This window comes from Glycine max, chromosome 4 (genome assembly GCF_000004515.6).
Source record: "Glycine max cultivar Williams 82 chromosome 4, Glycine_max_v4.0, whole genome shotgun sequence".
Lineage (NCBI taxonomy): Eukaryota > Viridiplantae > Streptophyta > Magnoliopsida > Fabales > Fabaceae > Glycine > Glycine max.
The window spans coordinates 5,790,966-5,816,477 of NC_016091.4; the positions used below are offsets into that span (position 1 = coordinate 5,790,966).

The 25,512-nt window shown below is 31.3% G+C and overlaps 2 protein-coding genes across 5 annotated transcripts; both read left to right on the top strand.

Moving 5' to 3' along the window:
• Positions 1 to 2,441: 2,441 nt before the first annotated feature.
• On the top strand, positions 2,442 to 8,661 carry LOC100814673 (uncharacterized). Of its 4 annotated transcripts, none has more exons than XM_006577796.4 (7): positions 2,442 to 2,538; positions 6,127 to 7,199; positions 7,275 to 7,317; positions 7,392 to 7,547; positions 7,678 to 7,773; positions 7,863 to 7,940; positions 8,279 to 8,661. In XM_006577796.4, exons 2-7 carry the CDS (start codon positions 7,075 to 7,077, stop codon positions 8,360 to 8,362), a joined length of 582 nt encoding a protein of 193 aa, XP_006577859.1. In that variant the 5' UTR covers positions 2,442 to 2,538; positions 6,127 to 7,074; the 3' UTR covers positions 8,363 to 8,661.
• An 8,468-nt stretch (positions 8,662 to 17,129) lies between these two features.
• Positions 17,130 to 24,901, top strand: LOC100815197 (pleiotropic drug resistance protein 1). The gene is made up of 24 exons (XM_014774515.2): positions 17,130 to 17,668; positions 17,824 to 17,944; positions 18,054 to 18,142; positions 18,241 to 18,325; positions 18,434 to 18,593; positions 18,700 to 18,776; positions 18,895 to 18,948; positions 19,044 to 19,134; positions 19,254 to 19,555; positions 19,646 to 19,927; positions 20,030 to 20,346; positions 20,422 to 20,582; positions 20,912 to 21,015; positions 21,133 to 21,289; positions 21,369 to 21,476; positions 21,559 to 21,722; positions 21,931 to 22,263; positions 22,518 to 22,808; positions 22,891 to 22,974; positions 23,062 to 23,195; positions 23,314 to 23,541; positions 23,646 to 23,817; positions 23,955 to 24,209; positions 24,553 to 24,901. Exons 1-24 carry the CDS (start codon positions 17,346 to 17,348, stop codon positions 24,808 to 24,810), a joined length of 4,350 nt encoding a protein of 1,449 aa, XP_014630001.1. The 5' UTR covers positions 17,130 to 17,345; the 3' UTR covers positions 24,811 to 24,901.
• Positions 24,902 to 25,512: the final 611 nt, after the last annotated feature.

Below are 25,512 nucleotides of genomic sequence, written 5' to 3' on the forward strand. Positions count from 1 at the left end.
ATAAATAATTATTTAATATTTTTTTGAGCAAGTTGTTTTATCTATTAAAATTAAACTTATTGAAATAAATTAAATATATATACGAAGTTTAACAATCACTTTTATATGCAAAAATAAATTATTTTAAATGTCTAAAATCTATTAATGACAATATACAGCAAGGGTTTAGTTTTGGAGAGTAAAGTTATATATTGAGAATATTAAATAATTTTATATTATAATCCAATTATAAACTTTCATGTATGATAATTTTGTTAACTTTTATAAAATTATTTTAAAAGTTATATTAATTGTGATTTATGATGGAATGATAATGTTAAATTATTTTACATTGTTATTGTGTCACCCTTAAACTTTGGGTTTTGTCTAAAAATTCTTTTAATAATACTTTAATTACAAAATGATGCGGGGTAAAAATATCACATACCTATTATTAATGAATTTAATGCACTCAGAGTATATTACTTTCCTTTCTTATTTTTTATTTTTATAATTTTTTTTTAACATAGTGTGATTATACATTTGACAATTGAGCTTTAAATATCTTAATTAATTTCACACATGTTGGCTCTTTATTAAATTTCCTTTTTGTTTTTTCTCCTTTCTATATTCACATTTATCATTTCAATTCAATTAATTTTGGTCATCCCTTTATTGCCGTGATTTCTTGAGTGTTGTTTTCTTTCTTCTCCTTCTTTGCATGATAGCAATGACTTATTTTATAGTCGAGGCATTTATTAAAAATATATACTATTTATTATCTAATATATATATATATATATATATATATATATATATATAATTTATTATGGGTATAGAATTCATTATTCTGATATTACTACTTATTATCTAATAAAGTTAATTATAAGCTTTAGTTTGATTTTTTTTTCGTAGATTAATCGATATATTTAACATTTGAAAAGATAAAATAAATGTAAGCTTTTTTAGATACCAAATAAATGAAAGATTTAACGTAATAATAATAATATTTATTTTATGTTTTTTAAATACGTCGACTTATTAGGCTAAAAAAAATTAAATAGTCAAGATCTTTTTTAATTAAATAGGCTTTAATAAAAACTTTATTGGCTTGATTTTATTTTTTTTTAAAGAGCAATGATACTGATGCAATAAAATATACAATTAAGAGAGAAAGAGATAATACAAAAAATTGAATTTAAATTATAATAAATGATAGGATTCAGTAGAGAGATACATATAAGATATAATATATAAATTATTGTACAAACTTGTTGTATGTGTATCATATATTTCTTTTGAAAAAACTTGACCTGACTTAGACTTGGTGTAGGCTATTCACCTTGGCCGTAGGCTGCAATCAAATGATGTGACCTATTACCACACTTGAATGGAACTGAGTTTATATCATTTGAGCAAAGTCTCAATTTGAGTCAATGACAACAAAGTGTGGTTGAGAGAAAACCTCCCATTAAAAGTCATTAACTTGATGCTCGAATGATAATTAGTTATTAATAAAATTGATGAATATTTTATACTAATGTAAAAAAAAAGTCAAATAAAAGATACATTAATGCCACTTTTCATTTATCAAGGGGTCTAAATATCTAATTCAACTTATTGAACAAATATGTAAATTATTGTAAATCATCATTATATATGTAAAGGAAGCTGAGTTATTGTAAATTTCCTATTATTAGTGTTATGAAAACCAGTTCAATCATTAATTTAATAAAAGCACTAAGTTAGAGGCCGACTTATTGACCTGATGATTTATATACCTAACTTAAGATAATATGATTAATCCATATTTTTACACTCCAAAATTAAATTTATTGTCATGATGAAATTATAAAATAGTCATTTAATATTATAAGTTACTACTATTTTATTGAGTATTATCATTAATTTATTTAGAAAATTCTTATTTTCTAGGACTAAATACAAAAATTATTGAATAACCATAAACAAGTCTACTGAAAATATATAAAAACACATAAATACTAAATTATATTATAATACATTTGGTAATAATTAGTTACTATATATCATTATTAAGATAAAAAAATATTAAAGGAACATATTATATGATATTTAATAATTAGTTATTAAAAACTTAAAATGATATAAGAAATGGGAAAAAAAATATCAACCAAGTTAAATCGAGCTAACTCGATTCAAATCATTGGATTTGATCAAAATTGACTGAATTAATCTGAGTCATTGTATTTCCAATCTTATACCTTAATCGGACCATCCAAGATATGGATTGCAATTGACCCACAAGACTAATCTAATTTTTATAACAATACTTGTCTTTAATTCTACCAATAAAAACAAAACCTCATGATACATATCTCTCTTGTCTTCGGAACAAAAAAATAACCACCCCTTTAATTATCATGTAAGAATATGATTCAATGGCTATAAATAGGGTGCATTGCTTTACCATATCAGTTACTCATCTTCCTTGTCAATATTGTTGCCGGAGCTGCAGTTTTATTCCTCGCAATTTGATAGCGCTGTAAAGTGAACACGCCATTAGCCATCAACCATCAGGTACGTCTATATCCTTTATGTCTCTCCCGATGTTCTTCTTAATTAGTTCCTATAGTCTCTCCCTCGAGTATTGTACTTTCTAATTAAGTCATCTGTTACCAACTTACCATCTATGTTTATTCTTAAACAACTTCTTTTAAAAGTATATAATAAATATTTACGATAAACTAGCTTTCACAGTATGTGAGAATTTCTTCCCTAAGTCATCGTTCACTCAACAGGATAAAGATAAGATATTATTATTATTATTATTATTTTTGGTTTATTATATATCCCAAATGGAATCGTCATGTCCCAACTCTTAACCTCCGACGGCGGTGGCCGGCATCTGAGACCCATAGTTTTAGAGTTTAGACTGTGTCTGCATATAAATGTAAAGAAAGAAAAAAAAAACGTTGATTCGAATGTAACAAAACGACGAATAATAAATGCTTCCATTGGGGATGATGACTTGTTCACAAGTTACAATCACAAGTGTTTTTTGAGAATGAAATTAATTAAAGAATTCATATATACCAGTCGGCAAAGCCAGATTAAGAGTTGATAGAAGCTGAGATTTTCCACCAAGAACAAAACAGATAAGGCCACGGTACGGTCCAATTAAATAAGTACCTGGCTGGAAAATGATATGTCAACGTTATTTTTTCTTCCCCCTCTCAGAGCATTTCATTCATGAATTATTAATGACTAGTTTCTCGTAATGGTACATGCATATTATCAATATAATTTAATAAAATGATATTGGCTTGTTTGATCAATTGCCTATTCCTTTCTAATTCAATGCTTGAGTAGTCATAAACTATCCAGCCAATAACTAGGGCACATATTGTTGATAGAATAATAAACTTTTTATCCCGTCTAACCTCTTTTGTGGACTCACCTACACTTAATAGGGAATGGGTCCTTTCTCCGTTTTTGTAAAAATAGATAAACACTTTGTGAAGGATGACATTATTTCCTCAAAAGCTTAACAATAAAATAAATAAATAAAATGAAATGGAGAGATATTTTCTCAATCTAATACTACAATCCACACATATAAGACTGACCCAATATCATTCATGATTGATACATGCACCCTAATGCATTCATGGTTAGGGGATGTCCTAGATCGTGAAGAGTCGGTGGGCCTTAAGTCTTTTTTATTTTGGTTTTAATCCTCTAATTTATTAGAAAAAATAAGTTTGGATTAATTTGAAATTCAATCAAAAACAAATAAAGTCTGAAAAAATATTTCTGTAAAAAATTAAATTCAAGTATTATTTAAACAATTCAATCTTAATTTCATTAGCACATTAATCATTTGTGCCTAATCACTTAATTAACCTTAAGCCTTTGGATCAAACATAATATATTTCAAATCTTTTATGCAAATTTGGTTAAGTCATTAATATTTTTGTCACTCCTTAAAAAAGAGAGAATATATAGATGTAACCAATCTTAGCATGATTATCCGTTGTGGAATCATTCACACCAAATTCACACCATGTGATTTTTTTTATTTGTAAAAATAAAGACATTTTGAATGCAGAATTTACTTCTTTTTTTTTCCTTGTGATGGAGACCAGAAGAGTTTGTCAATCTATATATTATATATATGTTATATTTTAAAAATTAGTCACTTTAAAATATATTAATATATTATAAGTAAAGTTGACTATCCAACAACATCAAATATATATAATTTTATTAAATATAATACATAGTCAAATTGTTAAGGATATAAATTAAATGATATATTATTATATATTTATCAATTCGTTCACATATATTTCAATTTTTAAAGATATTTTTATAAATCAATTATTTTAAATAGCAATAATAAATTTACTGCATTTTTCTCACATATGCATATATTCAAAATTTTAATAATTACTTTCTATCTAGTAATAGATTTTTAAAATATATAGATTCATACGAAAAGTCATATATTTGATAAATATAAATTTCATTTATTAATTTTAATAAGTATATCATAGTTAATAGATATAAAATTTAATTGTATTATTTAACTTAATTATATATTATATTTAATTAATATATTATAGGTAAATTTACTGTTTAATAGCAATGAATAATATATGTACTGATTATTTATTAATATAATATATTTAAAATGAATTACTTTTAATATTTATTATATTTAATAAACAACATATAACGTTTTTTTGTGTGTGTGTGATTAGTGGGTATATAAAATATGATATCACATTAATTTATATAGACCAGCAAAGAAAAATATGAATAGAAACTTTAAAGTCTTTTTTGTGTTATTAATTTATACAAATGAATGTTATGTCACACCTTCATAATGTCTGTATTAATTATCAGATAAATTTAGAATGAATGACTTAATTTTATTATAATTAGAAGAAATTATTATAATTAGATTTAAATATATTTTTAATCCTTTAAATTTTAGTAACTTTTCTATTTCTTTAAAAAATAATTATTTTTACTAGTCTCTCAAATTTTTGACAAATTACTTATAATCATTCTCATTCTTTGCGTTAATGGTGTCATAATTTGTGGCTACCATCAATTTTTTTTTTTGCCAGAACTAAGTTGTTTCATAATATGTGTCATAGTTTGTGGCTACCATCAATTTGTGGCTACTCTCAAATATTTTAAAGTTGTTTTAGTTTTTTCTTACTAATGTTTTTCCGTACTGTGTCCTATCTTCTTCCTCCATCCCTATTCCCTGCTATCCAAAAATTAGTTATTGAAAACTGATTTTATAGAATATTTATAAAAAAAAATTGAATCACAGACTCCTTTAGTTTACCTCACTTTGTCTCTCTTCTCTATTTCCTTCTCAATGTGCATAGGTGTCACTATTAGAGCAGGTTCATTTACAACATTAACTATAATCTCGTTGAAATGAAATTTGAAAATTTAACTTTGAAGGGTAATGATATGATATGACATGACATGTGAATAAATTAGTGTGTGCTTGATTTAGTACTTATTTGAGTGTGTGATTATTATAAATTTAATTTTGGATGATCTTGATTTTATGAAATTGATTTTAATTAAACGTGGATTTGAAGTAGAGTGATTTATATTTGATAAATTTTATCTCTCAAAAAGTTGGTAATGAAACTTAGTATAAAATTTTCAATCTATCTTAAAAGTTTCATTTTTTTTTTCCACTTTTAGTTTAACAGGCTTTGTTTGAGCAGAATCACGATGATGTGACACAACCAAACATATTTGTTTTTAGTAGAGTCACATTTCTATCAGTAAACATGATTCCGAGGCTTACAAATGGCTGTCTAAACAAGCTATTAGTCAGTACTCTGTTTTTCTTTTTATACTCAAGGCGTTGTGTAATCATGATCAAGGTTGCAAGTAGTTTCTCTTGTTTTTAATTGGCTGAATTGAATGTTGAAACCTCTAACCTATCATCACATTGAAGTCTTTTAAGACGAGCTACATGCTCAAGGGAATGGTGTAATTATTATGTCCATGCCCATGGAGAAATTTCTGGACAATTGGTTCAAATCATGATGAATTTCTGTGTGTTTGAAGTCTCTTAGTTTGTTAGTACAATAATTGTAAATGTTTCTTGTACGTGTTTTGTTACAGTTCCCTGTCGGACGCATTCACCGTCTTATCAGCAAATCCTCAAAGGAGTGCGGGTTAAAAGAAAAAACATTCGAATTAACCTTGGAGATAAGTTTTCGTGTAAATTTGATGGTATCTTAATTTGTGGATATTTTGCTTGTTGTGTTAGTTTGTAGAAGGAACATTTTGCAGTAATTCTGATATCTTTATTTGACCTGTATTGACTGACATACTGGCTTCTGTGTTGTGTTGCTGCAAGCTACATGTATGTTGAAGCATGGTTATTTATTATGTTCAACCTATTATCTATGTTGTTTCTATGTTTTGAACTGTTGTGCAGTTTTCCTGTTGTGTTACTACTCTTTTGTGCCAGAACTAAGTTGCATAGAGAAGTAATAAGAAATGTTTAACCGAAGAAATGCTTGTTCCAATGGGTGGTCGATACAATCTGAATCAAGACATTTAATGTTGTCTCAACATTGGAAACAGATACTCCCGAGTCAATGGAACTACTATTAATAGCTTCTAACCATACTCATAAAATGAGGCTAGAAACTAAATAAACCTTTTGAAACATAAAAATAAAAAATTTGCTCCCAAAGACTAAAACATAACATTTATATGTATAGGGAATAAAATAAAAAGTTTGTACAAATACTGGAACAAAATAGTTAATTAAACCTTTGAAAACTAAAAGTGAAATGAATAAATTCTAAAACTTATCCTAATAATAATAGTTTTATAAGGGTCCAAATAATTGTTTGGTATTTTTATTTTGAAAGTCACTAATAATTATAATTGTTTTAGAAAGTAGAAGGCACGCTCGGGCACGGAGGAAGAGAGACCATAGACGTCGTGCTCAGTACCAAGTTTGAAGAGAAAACGTTGATCCGATTCCGAATTTGCAAATTAGAATAGAATTCTTCTTCCTTCCCTTTGGTTCCCGTATCAGTATCAGAGTCCAGGACGATGTCGTTTGGGTCCTCTCTGTTGTCTCATTCGCATGCCCTTCGATTCTTGTCCAACAACAACAGAAACGGAACCTCCCGCTTCAAAGCCACTGCCCAAGTTCCCGATTTCCTCTCTGCAGATTGGTAACTATTCTTCTTCCGTTCCTCACCACAATCCTCCCTTTTTTTTAATATATATATATTCATTCCAATTTGCAGGTTTGAATCGCGCAAGAAAATACCCTTTGGACCACGATTAGATGTAAGCACTAACCCCAATCCTCTTTTTTTTTTTTTTTTCTTTTTTAGTTTCTGCTAAATGAATGTTTGGTATAGTTTAGTGCAGAAGATGCGGTGCATTACCAGCTTGAAGCCTTGAAGTATAATGACCAGCCTCGTCCAGACTATGGAATCGAGGTTATGTACAGGTTTGCTGGATTTGATCCCTTTGAAAGGTCTCCCTATTTTGGCCCTTTCTTTGATTTGGGCCAGGTTAGTACTCATAATCTTCATATTCTCTTTTTAATTTGTTATCAATTAATTAATAGATACATACTGTTACTGAGATATGTTAATGTTGAAATTGATGCTAATCCGTACAACTATTCTCGTGTGTGTTCAGTTTGAACGGTTTAGGCGAATTTTTCACCATTCTACTTATCGGGTCTTACTAGGTCACAAGGAGAGAAAGATCATGAGCACTTTGTTTGTCGAGGAGGTACAATGTTTTGTTTTTCTTCATCATCTTTTTTCCAAGTTTTTCTCTGTTGTCTAAACTGAAATTATGGGTTGATGAACTTCATGCAGAACAAATACAAGCAGCGGGTTTGGATTCGTGGAAGTCGACCGGAGGAAGAGGAGATATTTCAACTTACAATGGTTCAGGTTTGATCATAATTTCTTCTACTACTTCATAGTTCATATCATAGTCATACTTGTCATGCCATTTAATATGTGTTTGTTTGGTTCAGTTTATTTGCAAAAAATTATGCCTTTTTTATTTGTTTGGAAAATAAGTAACAATGATATGTAGTTATGGCAGTTTGTGAACTGTGGATTGCTGCAGGAATGGTGTTTAATTTTGATAGTACCTTTCTTAATAGATATTTGAGTTGTTGATTTCATAAATTTAGTATATATCATTAGTTCCCTGTTGTTATCTGTTTGATTTAATTTAATTTAACCCAAGTATGTATCTCATCTTTGTTTGTCACTGGCAGAAGGTTGGAGGATGCTGGGATGGTTACTGGTTAACAGAGTCTCTGCTTCACGATACGGATACATTTGCCGGTGGATTAGCATATTGAAAGTCATCTAATGCAGGAATCAGGCTCGTGAGGTTCCACTGTCAAAAGCATGAAATGATCTGCATTCCTGCAACTACTATCCTAATCTGTAAAATTTGTGTACATATGTAAGAAATTCAGCTGTTAATATGTGTATATAATTGGTCCTCGCTAATCAAGTGTAGACATTCTTGTATATTTTACTGAATGTTGCAGGAGCTAGCATACTTTAATGCTTATGCTCATATCTGTATACTTTTGCACGGTACACACCATCTTGTGCGTCGTCTGATTCATTTATACTACAGAATGGTTCAAAATCTCTTGGCCCTTGGTTAATCAAAACCTTAACTTATCCTTTGACCTTTTGGAGCTCAAAGTTGTAGAATGGTTTCAAAGTTTTATATTACCTTTTCGTGGTACTCTTTTTCAATCGTGTTGATATCTGACAACACTGAGAATGTGAGCAACCTAGATTGCAGGGAATTGTATGGCATTAATAGAAATTACATCACGGCACACCATGTATGTACAAAATATGTGTATGAGCTAGAAATTAAAATTGTATCGTTTGCAATTGCTTGCCGAAAGATGCAAACAGCTGCGTGAGACAGATTCTAATTGACACTGGGGTGTGTGATTCTGTTTTCATCATCACCTCATTGGATGCGACTAAGACAGATAAAACACGGTGGTACACGTTTGTGTGGTGCTAGAATCAGTTCTGCCAATTCAGAAGCTACATCACGTGGCTGTTCTTCTGTTTAGTTGTGTGAAGACGGGTCAAAGATGGCCCAACTAACCAACAAGAAACCAAACAAGTGCAACTAACTAAAGCGACACCATTCAAATACTACCAAAATCACACTGCTTATTGCCTAATTACTCTTCTTTTTTAGTATTTTTGTTTTTAATTTCAGCCTATATCATTATCACATTCCCTTTCACACGTATTAGACACTTCACGTTCCGTTTTCAACACATCCCGTTTCACTTTCTCAAAATTATAATCAGGGTTTTAAGACATTTACATAAAGATATTCTCCAATCAAGATATTAATCACCATATGTAGCTGGGATATTCTCTAATATTTGATTCCTGAAGACACACAAGCCTTTGTAACAATTCAACTGTAAGCGATACAAACTAAAGGTGCAGTGAAGACCAGTAACTATATGCAGAATTTTACACTAGTAAAAGCATGGGTAAACTTAGAAGACTTTAATCGTTACAAGTGCAAAAACACAAGGACCATGCCTGTTGGTTGAACAGACATGATAATTCCCACAATACAACCAAGTATTCCAAGCACGCCACCAAAGACCTGAATCACAAGAATCTTGGAAAAAGAGGAGTTATGAGCATGTGACATTACACAACTACTTGCATTTATTTGTATGCTAACCTACATATGATCATGAAGCATTGCACTAAATCAGTTCAAACATATGTCAATGCATGATACGGTCATGCAGGTACTGGCCAAGATGAAGATCACATTCGTTGGCAGTATCATAACAAAATCCCAAGTTGAAATTACTAACTTCATGTTGAATACTTGGAACCAACAATGAAATCAACAGTGACTTGAGAAGGGCAAAATCTCTACCTGAAGGGTACAAGTACATAAATCCCTTGAGAAAAGAAAAAAAATGTATCATGAAAGGCTAATCATCAAAACAGAAGAAACAAAAGAGAGATGGAGGGAAAGCCTTGAGGTGGTGCTGGCTTGGAAGATTCCATAGCCCACTCTTCTGGTGCTTCCAGCCCATCACCCTTTAAGGCTTGTGAACAACAGGGACCCAAAAACAAAAGAAAATTTTCCGAAGGGGGTTTTGCTATTTCCTCCTCGTATTTGCTAAGCTCACCTCTAACTTTTTTCAATTTTTCTTACAGAAGTACCCTTCACAATAATTAGTTTTTGTTGTGTATCTAGACAAGATTTGTCTACATATACAACAGAAATATATTTATGTTGTATATCTCGCAAGATCTTATCTAAATGCATTACCTGATGGAAATATATTTCCATCATATATCTCGACAAATCTTATTAAGATACACAATGGGCCATGTTATTCAATGAAAATTGGTTTTCATATATATTAAACTTATTCATGAATCGAATGGAACTATATAAAACTCCAGTTGTTTAACATATTATATTTAAAATTATAAAAATGATTTAATTATTATTAATTTAACTGTAGTTGAATGATTGAATCTTGAACTAATACCTTCTTCTTCATTGATTGAATGGAAAATCTAATTTTATAAACATTGATTTGCCTCATTTGTCGAGGGCCACTAATGAAATGTGAGATTTCCTTGGAGGGGAAGGTCTAGCTCTAAAAAGCCCAGCTAGCTAGAGGTTGTCATCATGTACGCAATCTTAAATGATTGAGCATTGGGACAGAGCTTGCCATGTACTTTACTACCAATGCTCATATTTCCCCTGTTGATTGTGTCTCCCTTTCTATCTTTATATCAACTTTCCAAGTTGTTGACCATGTCCATGTACAAAGGATCATAGCTGCTCTTTTCTTTTTTCTTTCTGTTGTGCTTCTCACCTTACCTGTCGTATTATTTATAAGTTATGTATATGTGCTGTCTATTTCTTAATCCATATATACATGTATTGTGTATATAACTCATATGATTATGATGATAAAATATTGTAATAAGTCAACTTGCGGAATATATAGTTGGAGGGCGTTAATGTTCCTGCTCTCAAAAAGAATAAAGAGAAAATTAAATGTATTACCTATATATAGGAAGCATACTTTTATGTTTTATACCAAGATAAAACATTGCTTGAAAAGAAAAGTAAAATGGTATAAATATTAACGTGTATATATATATATATATATATATATATATATATACACGTTGTATATAAAGTGTATGATTGTGATAAGATGTTATAATGAATCAACCAAAAGGGAATATAGTTGGAGGACGTTAATGTACCTACTACTAAAAGTAATAAGAAAAAATGCACTACCTAGAGAGTAGACTTTTATAGTTTTTTAATTATAAAGTAGTTTGAAAAAACAGAAAAAAATAATAATAGTATTAATAGGTTAATATATATTGCTTGGAAGGCAATTAATTATCCTAACCGTTGGACTGCTGACGCTATTTTGTTAGCATTTAATTGAAATACGGCTTTATTATTATATCCAAACAGACCTAAGCAGATTATTAAACAATGGTTTATATAATTATTAGTATCTAACTTTTTAAAACCCAGTTGTTAATTTTATTTTATGCAGTAATACTGCATTTGATTCTCCTGCTTGATGCTTTCTCAAGCCATTGTCAAAATGGAACAAAAGTAGTTAACTAGCTAGTGCCACTAAAATGATATCATATTTTGTTTGTATCCTAATGTTCTAGTTAGCATTTTCTTTCTTTTTTTATAAAACTAGTTAGCATTTTCAACGAATCACTAACGCATGCATGGAATATGCTATCATAAAATTCCCGATTTCGGCCCAATACCTTGATGGCTTGATAAAATCAAACTCTTCTTTTCCATGATAGGGATTGATGATCTGCCTGGCTAACTATCTCTTTTATGTGGCCAATAACAATAATTCTTTTGGAAACAGAAAAAAACAAAGCAAAACTTTTCCATCTGAACTGCTGTTTAATTAATTTAAAAAAATGACAAACATCAACGTAACTTACCTCACTTATATGTCATATCAGTTGTTTTAGTCACAATTCATTAGTTCAAAAGCATATTTGTAACTCAAGGAACTGGATTCTCTTCCTCCCAAGTTTGTATTATCCTCCCAATTTTTTTAAAAAAAGAGTTAGCCTAACTAGTTAACACATTTCTATCAAAATATGGTCTGCACAAAATACACATCATCTTTCCTCAGTCATCCCCCGCACATTGAAAATAAACTAGAGCTTGCTTTTGTCTCTACCAAATTAGATTAAAGTTCTTCAAGAAATTATTGTCTCTAATTTAATTATTAATTATAGCTTATTCTTAAACCAAACTAGAAGTATGTTCACCCATCAAATAATATGTATACATTTATTAACCTAGTTTAAAGTTCTTCACATTTATCTTCGTACATTTATCTTTATACATATATTAAAATGATCGATATGTAAGTCTAGTAATAAGTTACCGAATCAAATACACAAATCAAATGATTGTTTAGGTTGAGCAGTTTATCAAAATGAGGCTTATATGAAGCAAATACACAAAACATTATTTTTCCATATTATTAATTTTACAGATGAATTTGACCGTCTATTATAATTTAAAAATTAAATTCATTAACAATTTATAACTTTAGGAACTATTTTGTAATTTTATTAAATTTAAGGACCAATTTAATTAATTATTACCATTTTAGAAACTAGATTGGGGAATTACTCAAACATTTAAACTTATTTTTACTTATAACTTTATTTATTTATTTATCTGGGTGATAATTATTCACTTATGACATAAAAAAAAGGTTTTGCACGCGCGGGTATATGTTAAATTTAAACAATATATAATTAATAAAAATAATCCTCTTTATTTTTTTTAAAGCTAGGAAGGCACATTTAATTAATAAAGAAATGTCAATCACAAGATGTGTCCAAGAAACATTGTATTTTTGCTGCTAAATGCTTGGGATATATAAAATTAAGAAAGAGACCTAATGAGTATAGTTCAGCCGATATAACAATTTAGTTTGTAAAAAAATATATAAATTTGATTTTTAAAAAATATCAAAAATTAGTTACAGTTCAAAAGATTAAAATTTATAAAATACCTTAAAATCTTACAAGAGAATCAATCATTCTATATTTAACCATTTTTATTGTTTTTTTACAAAAGAACATAATTGACCCCTATAATCTAATACGGATCTGATTTTTCTTTGTTATCTTTTTTTTAAGTTGTCTTTATGTTATTCATTCAAAATAAAATTGCATAACAGTTATATTAATATTTATTTTGTGTTAATATTTAATCATAAATTCACTTCATAAAAATCATAAAAACGATACCATTTTAAAAAAATAACACAAGAATAACTTAAAAGAGACAGAAGTGAAGTCAATCTCCATCTAATACACCTATGCTGCCTTGTTTCCCCGATTTAAGAATGCCACTGTAATGGCACGCATCCCCCTCCACCCAAAAACGTGCAGTATGATATCTTTATGCTGCAGTGCTAATCAATGAGGATTCATAACCCAACAACACTGCCACATGTCAACATTTTTCTTTTACTGTCCCGTGCCTCTCTATTTAAATAATTAAACACCTTTTGGACGAGACTAATATTTGTTTTTAAGATACTAACATCGATCCTCAAGTACTGTTGCTTTATTGCAGGATTTATCTTCGTACAGACCCTTTCAATTGCCTAAACTGAAAGCTTTTTGCTTGTCGATAGATCTCATATTTTAAATATTAATTAATCCTATATATATAATAATACGCGTGCGTTTGTAATTCGTCTCATCACTTCTGATGAAATATTTTAATTAATTAGTTATCTGTGAGGTAAATTAATCATGAAGGTGATCCATGACACATTAACATTATTTTAGGTCAAGCAAAGCCCAACCCAGCACATGCACATGAATGTGGGGGGAATACGTAGAATAATACTAAGAGAAGTAATATATAGTAAGTATGATGATATATACCCGTTGACCCATGAACCAAAAGATCTTTTCCGGATCCATGGGGTTTTTTGGTACACATGGGTATCTCTTTCATCCTAGATCCACACAACTCATCTTCCCTTTATGATTTGAATCCACATCCTACAACATTGTGCCAATTACATGTATAGCTATTCTCTTCCAGGTGGAAAATATTATGTCATGGGACACACTGTTCCATTTAAATATTAACAATTATGTCAAGTCAAATGTATTCCGGTTTGTTTCGAACCAAATATATATCACATTTTTGCAAATGTATAAATGTATATAGATTATATGAATATACTGTAGCATATTTTATTGTCTTATTTTTGTGATATAATAACAAGTGAAGTAAGAAATGACGCAAATTCGCTGCTGCTGATCTCCAACAACTTTCCTCTGCAACAAAATTTGTCTTCTATCACTTCTTTGTTGTCTGATTGGTTAACGTGTGCTGTTTTGTGTTAGGCTGTTCATATTCAAAGATACAGTAGAAAGGAGTTTTTTCTTATATGATATGATATCCTTTGAATCTTGACTATTATAACTTAAATATAATAATTAAAAATTAAGAAATTAATTTTAAATATCAATACTAAAAAATTACTAAAAATTAAATTAATTACCCAAACATATAAATTTGCTATAATAGTGTGAGGAGGAAACATACATGTTAAAATCAGATCAGATCATTCCGTTAATTAGAAAAATCGAAACATTTATCATCCAAGAGTTTTGAAAAATCGAAACATCCATGATTAGAAAAAATTAATCAAGAACAAGTCAAATCGATATAAAATCAACAAAAATTACTGTTGAACCAATATAGAGAACCAGTATTGAACCAATCTTTATAAAAAAAATATATATTTCTTAATTTTTATGTAGTCTTAAATATTTTAAAGATAAATAAAAATACATACTAAATATTTCACATAAGCATCAATTATTTTCTTAACTATTATTAGTTTTTATATTATGAAACATATAATTTATTCATTTACATTAATTTATAATTTTTTAATCCTAATTTTTATAATTCTATATTATTTTATTATTAAAAATATAAAATCGATGAAATCACAATTCAGCTATAATTGAATTGTTAAACTTTAAATCAGTATCTTCGTTGATGCAATCATTGGTCCAATTTTAAAATTATTTGAGAGAAAGTCATTCTTTAATTGCTTCCGCATATTATGTATTTTGCTTAAGCAACCATCCTCTTTATAGAATAAAATATGTGAGGTCGGCAAACTAGTTCTGCTTATAATTTGGGAGTTCCATTTACAGATGGATATTTGCACTTGTTATTGGCAGGACCAAACTTCGAAGCCAATCTTCCCGAATCTAGAAAACCATACTTTTAAAAACATTTATCATCCATTTTTTCGTATAAAAAAAATAAAACTATATAATATTTCCTTTTCTTCTGTTGATTTTATTTTATTTTTAATTGAGAGAATCCAAATTTTATTAAATACCATCAAATTTCTTGGGTTCTTGGGTTCTGTATTCTAAGTAGATATCCCCGTCTATTGCTTTATTACTAGCAAAAATGATTAATAGATTCCGGTTGAACATTTTATTTTATAGTTCAAGTCAGAACATTAATCAATTAAGAGGATCCATTCTTTATAGCACACCCATTATATATTTACACGAGACAACTTTTATATTTTCAGAAAATTAATAACATATCTCGTAGAAATTAGTCAAGATCATATAATTCCAAACAACAATAATTTTTCAGGTGACTTAATTGTATTCACAACAACTTGAAAATGAAAGAGATGAATTTCATGATTTTATGATGTTCAATTCTTTCTAAATGTAACACTTCCAACTTGTATATAGATAAGAGATTAAAGAAATGAATTGATACTACTTATATTAACAAAATACATCTATTTTTCGATAACTTATCACTTAAAAATTTCATAATTAAGTATGTTTGATTTGAAGTAGTTATGATATGGATGACTTTTTGAAAAGTTTCCCAAGCATATGAGTGAGGATAAAACACACAGAAAAGTCTCATATTAGTTTATGGAGAAAGTAAATGATCTTGGGAGCAATCAAGCAGTGTTAGAGTGATTGATTGTCGAGATCTTGAAAAGGATTAGATAGAGAAGGTTCTATCCAACAAGAATGTTGAATGAAGTATCATCACGTGAAATATCAATGTGAGAATCATCAAAAAGTAGAAAATCATTGACGTTGCATTTGGTCGTACATATTGTTGGAGGGAGATTAGTTAAGATAAGTAGTAGCTTTATTTGATACTTTTTTTTTTGTTTTTATTCCTTTTTTTTTTAATTTCATGAATACTTTACACGAATATTATGATAGAAGAAAATAATATGAAAGAGAGAAGATTTGATTGTTAACTACTAAATTAACAATAATTGAAAAAAAAAACTATTTAACAAAAAAAAAGAAGGAAAATTTGATTTAGAATGCATTTGATTGTGCTAAATAATAATCGTGGACTTGTTTAAACTTGATTACAATTTTAGTATTTAATATGTCCAAAATAAAATATTTATTTTAAATACATCTACCTGTAAAAAAAAGAAAGAAAATATACATTAAAATCATTCATTTTTTATTCAGATAGCTATTTTTTTTTTGAGACAATTCTATTTAATGCTCAGACATTAAATATATGAACACTTCTTTTTAGGTATATTGATTCAATAACTAATCGAATATGCTACAACAAAACTTGTCATTATTCCTATAAAAAGAAAAAATGTTAATTACAAAGTGTGAAACATTATTATAATGTCATTTTATCATAATCTATTATATATGATAAATTTATTTATTTTTATGATAATTATTTTAAAAATTATATTAACCATAATTTGTAATTAGATAACAGGATTTTACATCTATTAATGCACGAAGATTAAACTCTTATATAAATCTCATTGATTTCATTTTTATATCTTCCCCACTGTCAACATATTAGTGACTAACGTGAGAGGTTTCAAATGGGTATGATTTTGAGGACCTGTCCTCTTCAATAAGAAATGCACATTATTGAGCCAACAGAGAAGATTGCATGTAGGATTGACTGAGAGCCCTTCCAGCACTATATAAGTAGGTGCCCCCATTCCTAAAGTTCCATCAATCCTCTTCTACCTGTTGCTACAACAGAAAGAGAGGACACAACACAACCATTTATGTGACTTATCACCTCATTCTTAAACCAGGAATAAGCCATTCAATAGTTGCATTTATTGCATATGACAAGCTTATAATACATTAATCATATATCAGAATTAACTTGATTGCATAAATTGAAAGGGAAAGGTGGAGATGGAAAGTGGTGAACTGAGAGTGGCAAGTGCACGCATAGGGAGCTCCAGCGTGTGGAGGAGCAGTGGTGGCGTTGATGTGTTTTCAGGGTCTTCAAGAAGGGATGATGATGAACAAGAGCTTAAATGGGCTGCAATTGAGAAACTCCCCACTTATCTACGTATGACTAGGGGCATTCTCACCGAGGCTGAAGGCCAACCTACAGAGATTGATATAAACAAACTCTGTCCACTTCAGAGGAAGAACTTGGTGGAGAGGCTCGTCAAGATTGCAGAACAAGACAATGAGAAGTTCTTGTTCAAGTTAAGGGATCGCATTGATAGGTAAGCTACTAACATGTGTGTGCGCATGCATGTGCACATGTGTGTGTTTTAGTTTTGAGCTCTTAAACTTGTTGAAGAAAATTATGGATCTTTTAGGCCTTGTGTGCTTGTTGTATCGTGTATAAAGAAATTTATAACGTGTGTTGAAAGTGCAGTGTTGGACTTGAAATTCCGGCGATTGAAGTCCGTTTTGAGCACTTGAATGTTGAGGCAGAAGCTCATGTGGGAAGCAGGGCACTACCTACAATCTTTAACTTCTGCATTAATTTGTTGGAGGTAATTGTAAATGGTCTATAGATTTGGATGTTGTCACAACAGTTGTTTTTGAAGCAGAGAACACTGACAAATTCATATGTATGTGTGCATTTGCTCTCTCTTTCTGAAGGGGTTCCTCAATTCTCTTCACCTTATTCCAAGTCGAAAGAAGCCATTCACAGTTCTTGATGATGTCAGTGGAATCATCAAGCCTAAAAGGTAATAGGGTGGAGTTGACCTTTGTGGAATTGGTATGTAGGACTGTTGGGGAACTTAACTATCTTTTTCTCAATATATTTTTGTTTTGGCTTATGCAGAATGTCACTGCTTTTAGGCCCTCCAAGCTCTGGAAAGACCACATTGTTGTTGGCACTAGCTGGAAGACTTGGTAAAGATCTAAAAGTAAGGGCATATGAGATTTGCTTTTGTTTCAACAACTTCACTGATGAATTAGAATCAGAATCATTTAAGGCTTATGATTCATTCAATTCTATTGCTGATGAATTGCAGTTTTCGGGGCGAGTTTCGTATAATGGTCATGGGATGGAGGAATTTGTACCTCAGAGAACATCAGCTTACATAAGTCAAACTGATCTACACATAGGAGAAATGACAGTAAGAGAAACATTGGCCTTCTCTGCAAGGTGTCAAGGGATTGGAACCCGTAATGGTCAGTTAGCCCTTCAAAAACAACACTGCCAACCTTGATGTCTGGACTTTGAGGAATTATGTCACCTAACTTTGATTGAACGGTTTTCGATTTGTGTAACTTGCAGAGATGCTGGCGGAATTGTCAAGAAGAGAGAAGGCTGCAAACATTAAGCCAGATCCTGATCTTGATATTTATATGAAGGTGACATAAGATCAAAATTAAATGTTGATATAACCTCTTTTGCAGTTTTTCGAATTAATTCCACTATGAATATGTTAGAAAAATGTAAGTGGCTAATCTAAACATATTGAATTTTCAGGCAGCAGCACTAGAAGGCCAAGAAACCAATGTTGTTACAGATTATATAATGAAGGTAGCACAGTAAATTTTGCAAATTTGTAAGGTGATTTAATTTTTTAAGAAAAAAAAAGAAGAAACTTAGTTGTTCTTGTTTCTAACATTTGGCAGATTTTGGGACTAGAAATTTGTGCTGATACCATGGTAGGGGATGACATGATTCGAGGTATTTCTGGCGGACAAAAGAAGAGAGTCACAACTGGTAAACAAAAAACTGTTGTTTGTTTTACATAAAATGATTTTATTTTTATATTTTGTGAAACTCTATAAGTGACTACCAATTACCAAGTTGATTTATTATTTGATTCCAATGAATCATAGGTGAGATGCTAGTTGGACCAGCAAGAGCACTTCTCATGGATGAAATATCAACTGGTTTAGACAGTTCTACCACATTCCAAATGGTTAATTCTTTAAGACAATCTATCCACATTCTGAATGGAACAGCTGTGATCTCTCTTCTCCAGCCAGCACCAGAAACTTACGAGTTATTTGATGATATAATTCTCCTCTCAGATGGGCAAATTGTGTATCAGGGTCCAAGGGAAAATGTTCTCGAGTTCTTTGAATACATGGGGTTCAAATGTCCAGAGAGGAAAGGAGTAGCAGATTTTTTACAAGAAGTAACTCTAAGCTTCATTGTACTTGTTTTCCTCTTTTCATCCTTAAAAGAAACACCACTCAGTTGTTCTATTTATTCATGTATATGACAGGTAACATCAAGAAAAGACCAAGAACAGTATTGGGCAAATAAAGATGAGCCATACTCCTTCGTCACTGTTAAAGAGTTTGCTGAAGCATTTCAGTCGTTTCACGTTGGTCGAAAACTCGGTGATGAACTTGCCACTCCATTTGACATGTCCAAAGGCCACCCTGCTGTGTTGACAAAAAACAAGTATGGTGTTTGCAAGAAAGAACTTCTGAAAGCCTGTGTGTCCAGAGAATTCTTACTTATGAAAAGGAATTCGTTTGTCTATATTTTCAAGATGTGGCAAGTAAGTACTGTTCTCGCTGAAATATTTTTCTCTTCCTTCCTCAATCATTAGCACTAACTAGTTCAACTAGATTAATTCATGTATGATTTCATTCATTTTCAGCTGATTTTAACGGGGTTCATAACAATGACATTGTTCCTGAGAACTGAGATGCACCGGGATACAGAAACTGATGGTGGGATCTATATGGGAGCACTGTTCTTCGTACTAATTGTGATTATGTTTAATGGATACTCCGAATTATCCATGTCCATCATGAAACTCCCAGTTTTCTATAAGCAAAGGGACCTTCTCTTTTTTCCTTGTTGGGCATACTCTCTGCCTACATGGATCCTTAAGATTCCTATCACCTTAGTGGAAGTTGGTATTTGGGTTGTGATGACTTACTATGTTATAGGATTTGATCCTAGTATTGAGAGGTGACATTCTTTTTTTTAATGTATAGACTTCAGAGTTTGCTTTGTAGTGTGCTTACTAGTAACTCTTCATGGCAGGTTCATCAAGCAATACTTTCTACTTGTTTGTATCAACCAAATGGCATCAGGACTTTTTCGATTTATGGGGGCAGTTGGGAGGAACATCATTGTTGCAAACACAGTTGGGTCATTTGCTTTACTTGCAGTTATGGTCATGGGTGGATTTATCCTATCTAGAGGTGAAGTATTAATTAATATTAACGCAGTTTATTTTTATATAAATTTAATTAGAACCATAAAGCCTAAAGATTTTGTATGCTATTATCATAAATTATTGTGTATGATAATATGATTGACTTGTGTAATACTTCCTTTAAAAGTCACAACAATGATGATTTCTAAGTAGTTGACAGGGTAATACTTTGAAAGTGTTGCACTATCTGTGTAAAAGTCTTTACATTGATAATCCATGAAAATTAAACTGTTTCAAAATATGCATGTTGCATGTTCCATGTTCCAAGGCATTTTGATATCAAAATCTCACACAGCTACCTTCTTTTTGAACCAGTTGATGTGAAGAAGTGGTGGTTGTGGGGTTACTGGTTCTCGCCCATGATGTATGGACAAAATGCTCTAGCTGTGAATGAGTTCCTTGGAAAGAGTTGGTCACATGTAAGCAATAAAATCACATTCTCATGAACGAAACATGTACGAGAATAAAAATGTGTTACTAGTGAAGAGTGTTGATCATTTTCTATAACAATATGTGAATATTTTTGCATTGCGCAGGTTCCACCTAATTCAACAGAACCATTAGGAGTAAAGGTCTTGAAGTCACGTGGGATCTTCCCTGAAGCATACTGGTATTGGATTGGAGTTGGAGCTTCCATTGGATACATGTTACTGTTCAACTTCCTTTTCCCCTTAGCTTTACATTATCTTGACCGTAAGTATCTTATAGTACACGTACCTTTCAATTTGTGAACCTGACACGGTGCTCTAACAACTGAAACATTTTGCTGCAGCATTTGGTAAACCCCAAGCTCTAATATCCGAAGAGGCCTTAGCTGAGAGAAATGCTGGCAGAAACGAACACATCATTGAATTATCATCTAGAATCAAAGGCTCTTCTGGTGGGTTACAAGTTCATTCACATGTCGCATTTTCTTTCTATGTTAACTGCATTTGTTCAAGTAGTGTATAATTTCAATGCAGATAGAGGGAATGAAAGTCGTAGAAATATGTCCTCCAGAACACTGTCAGCAAGAGTGGGTAGCATTGGTGCAAGTGAACACAACAAGAAACGAGGGATGGTTCTTCCTTTCACACCCCTTTCCATCACTTTTGATGAAATCAGATATTCGGTGGAGATGCCACAGGTACAATAATTGACTTCAAATAGAGTAGCCTTTTCTGTAATAGAGCATTAGAATAAGTCATCCTACATGCACATAGCATAAGATAGTGGCTTATGAAGGTTATAAATCAATCATAAAAAAGTGAGATTCATATGTAATCTCCCTCCTGATATATTTCCAACAGTTTCCTGGCAATGGATTAAGATTTACCTATATATATGTTTTGCAGGAAATGAAGAGCCAAGGCATTCTTGAAGATCGACTTGAACTGTTGAAGGGTGTTAATGGAGTCTTTAGGCCAGGAGTTCTTACAGCTCTAATGGGTGTAAGTGGGGCTGGTAAAACAACTCTAATGGATGTGTTATCTGGAAGAAAAACAGCAGGTTATGTTCAAGGGCAAATCACTATATCTGGGTACCCTAAAAAGCAAGAAACGTTTGCGCGCATAGCAGGATACTGTGAGCAGACTGATATCCACTCTCCCCATGTTACAGTCTATGAGTCTTTGGTTTATTCTGCATGGCTTCGGTTACCCCCTGAGGTTGATTCTGTCACCAGACAGGTAAACTTTTGAAATTGGATCATACATAGTATATTAACAGACAACAAAAGTTGGATAATCCAATCACTGATAGAAATGTGGAAATTGAGTTTTTTATTGGTTGTGCACTTGTGCCTCATAAGAACTGTGCTCGTGCTCATGCTCATGTTAGAATTGCTTACTGCACACACAACCAATGACATTGTAGTATTGTACCTTCTTCCATGTGTTCAATTCAATTTTAGTTGCTTACGAATCCTATTGATGGATTGTAGATGTTCATTGAGGAAGTTATGGAGCTGGTAGAGCTGACTTCATTAAGAGAAGCCTTGGTGGGATTGCCTGGAGTGAATGGCCTCTCCACGGAGCAGCGCAAGAGGTTAACAATTGCAGTTGAACTTGTTGCCAATCCATCTATTATATTCATGGATGAACCTACCTCTGGCCTTGATGCCAGAGCTGCTGCTATAGTAATGAGAACAGTGAGGAATACAGTTGATACCGGACGAACTGTGGTCTGCACAATCCACCAGCCTAGCATTGATATATTTGATGCTTTTGATGAGGTCAGTGGCCATTTTCCTTTTCTTAACTTACCAACAAAATTTCAGTGTCTCAAGGCTGAACATATATATTGTAATATTACAGCTACTTTTGTTGAAGCGTGGAGGTGAGGAAATATATGTGGGACCTTTAGGCCAGTGTTGTTCTCAACTGATCAATTACTTTGAGGTCTGCACCATCTCTAATTACTAACTAATTAGTGGTAAATACTTTTATCAAACAGTTTGTTCATCAAGTAAGTTGTGCTTGGTGTAGGGAATTAATGGGGTGCCAAAAATTAAAAAGGGCTATAATCCTGCTACTTGGATGTTGGAGGTTACTTCAGAAGCACAAGAAGCAGCTCTTGGACTTAACTTCGCTGAAATATACAAGAATTCTGACCTATATAGGTAGGAGCAACTTGAAATTCAAATAAAACCCCATATGAAATCATTGCTCTTTAAGCATTTGTTGCTGTTAATTAATATGCTTTTCTATGGTTAACCAATATTGCACAATTACATTCAGGAGAAACAAGGCCTTGATCAGGGAACTTAGCACACCTACAACAGGTTTCAAAGACTTGTACTTCCCCACAAAGTACTCACAGACTTTCATCACCCAATGCATGGCTTGCCTTTGGAAACAGCACCTATCATACTGGCGAAATCCCCCATATAGTGCAGTGAGACTTTTATTCACAACTATCATAGCCTTATTGTTTGGGACAATATTTTGGGATATTGGCTCCAAAAGGTACCAACATGCAACCACTGTCCTTAATTTCTTTGCATCGTTTCTAAGTTCCCTTTTTTTGTCTTTCATTTTATTACCTTTATTTATATATTCTTCTGATGCAGGCAAAGAAAACAAGATCTATTTAATGCAATGGGATCCATGTATGCTGCAGTCCTCTTCATTGGGATACAAAATGCTACATCTGTGCAACCAGTTGTAGCCATTGAGAGAACAGTCTTCTATAGAGAAAGAGCTGCTGGAATGTACTCAGCTTTACCATATGCATTTGGACAGGTACACATGAAATTGCTCATGTAATGACTAAAGAATATTAACAATTAATTAACAAAGAGTTCTCTTAGTTAGAACACTAATTATGATGTTGAATGAAAATGAATATTGTCAACTCACTCCACATTTGAAATATTCAGGTTGCTATTGAGATCCCATACATATTCATACAAACCCTCGTGTATGGAGTCATAGTGTATGCTATGATTGGGTTTGATTGGACGTTCAGCAAGTTCTTTTGGTATCTCTTCTTCATGTTCTTTACCTTTTTATACTTCACGTTTTATGGCATGATGGCTGTGGGTCTTACCCCGGATCACAACGTAGCTACTATAGTTTCCTTTGGGTTCTACATGATATGGAACCTCTTCTCAGGATTCGTCATTCCACGAACCGTAAGTTTATGTGTCCCTTTAATTAAGGTTTAGTTACTCATTTAGTTCTTATACATGCAGTCTTTACGCCTAGAAATTACTTGTACACATACTTTTGATTTGTTTTAGTCTCTATTGTCCAAAATCAAAATTGTAGGAACTAAAACAGATTAAAAAATATATATTCCTAAAATGAGAAATTTTTAAGTGTAAATGTATAAGTATTAAAACGTAAAGATTGTGTTGGAACATATAACGAATGAGTAATTAAACCTCTTTTTAATTAACACTGAACTATGTAACTTTTAGATAGTAAGTTAGTAACTCAACTCACAAATGGTATTGTGATCCTTGTATGTGACAGAGAATGCCAGTGTGGTGGAGATGGTACTTTTGGATTTGTCCTGTGTCTTGGACCTTATATGGATTGGTTACTTCACAATTTGGTGACATAAAGGAACGTATAGATACTGGAGAGACTGTGGAAGAGTTTGTTAGGAGTTATTTTGGGTATAGAGATGACTTTGTAGGAGTAGCTGCAGCTGTGCTTGTTGGGTTTACACTGCTTTTTGGATTTACCTTTGCCTTCTCAATCAAGGCATTCAATTTCCAAAAGAGATGACCACTTTACTTTATGCAACTTGTAAATGAATGATCACATTTCTGAATTTTGTTGAACAAACGAATATATAGAAACCATAGCTACATTCTCTTTGCCATCCATCTTATCGCTACTTCTCTTGCTGCTTGTGAAAAGAGTAAAGCATAAATTAATATATAGAAGTTCTTTTGTATTAGTATTTTTAAAAAGAATTATTTTATATATAAACCTGCTAATTTTAATTTATAAAATAATTACTTTATTTTTTCCTTCTAAACATACACTTACTCAACCAAGAGATAAATGGAAAGCCAACAAAAGCAACGAAAATAATTTATGGGACATCTACCCATCTTGATCAAAATGATTTCATATTAACCAATCTGATCCATGATAACTGTACGGCCACGTGCCATTTATTTGGGAAAAGGTACTAAATTAACGATGTTACGTCACACTCACTGTTTATTATTAGTACAAGAGTGACGTCATGTGCTAATTGACTCAAAATTGAATATTGGATTTTTTTCGTTACAAAATAAATATCGGTTAATAATTGATGAAAAAGAATCATTTGAAAATCTTAAATAAAAATTAATGAAAGAATGAAATAGAATATATAAAAACAAAAAATAAAAATGTATTATTTGAATAATAGAGATAAGAAAGTAGAAAATTTTATATTTGGTAATTTAAATGAGTGAAATAATAAGTGAAAAGAAA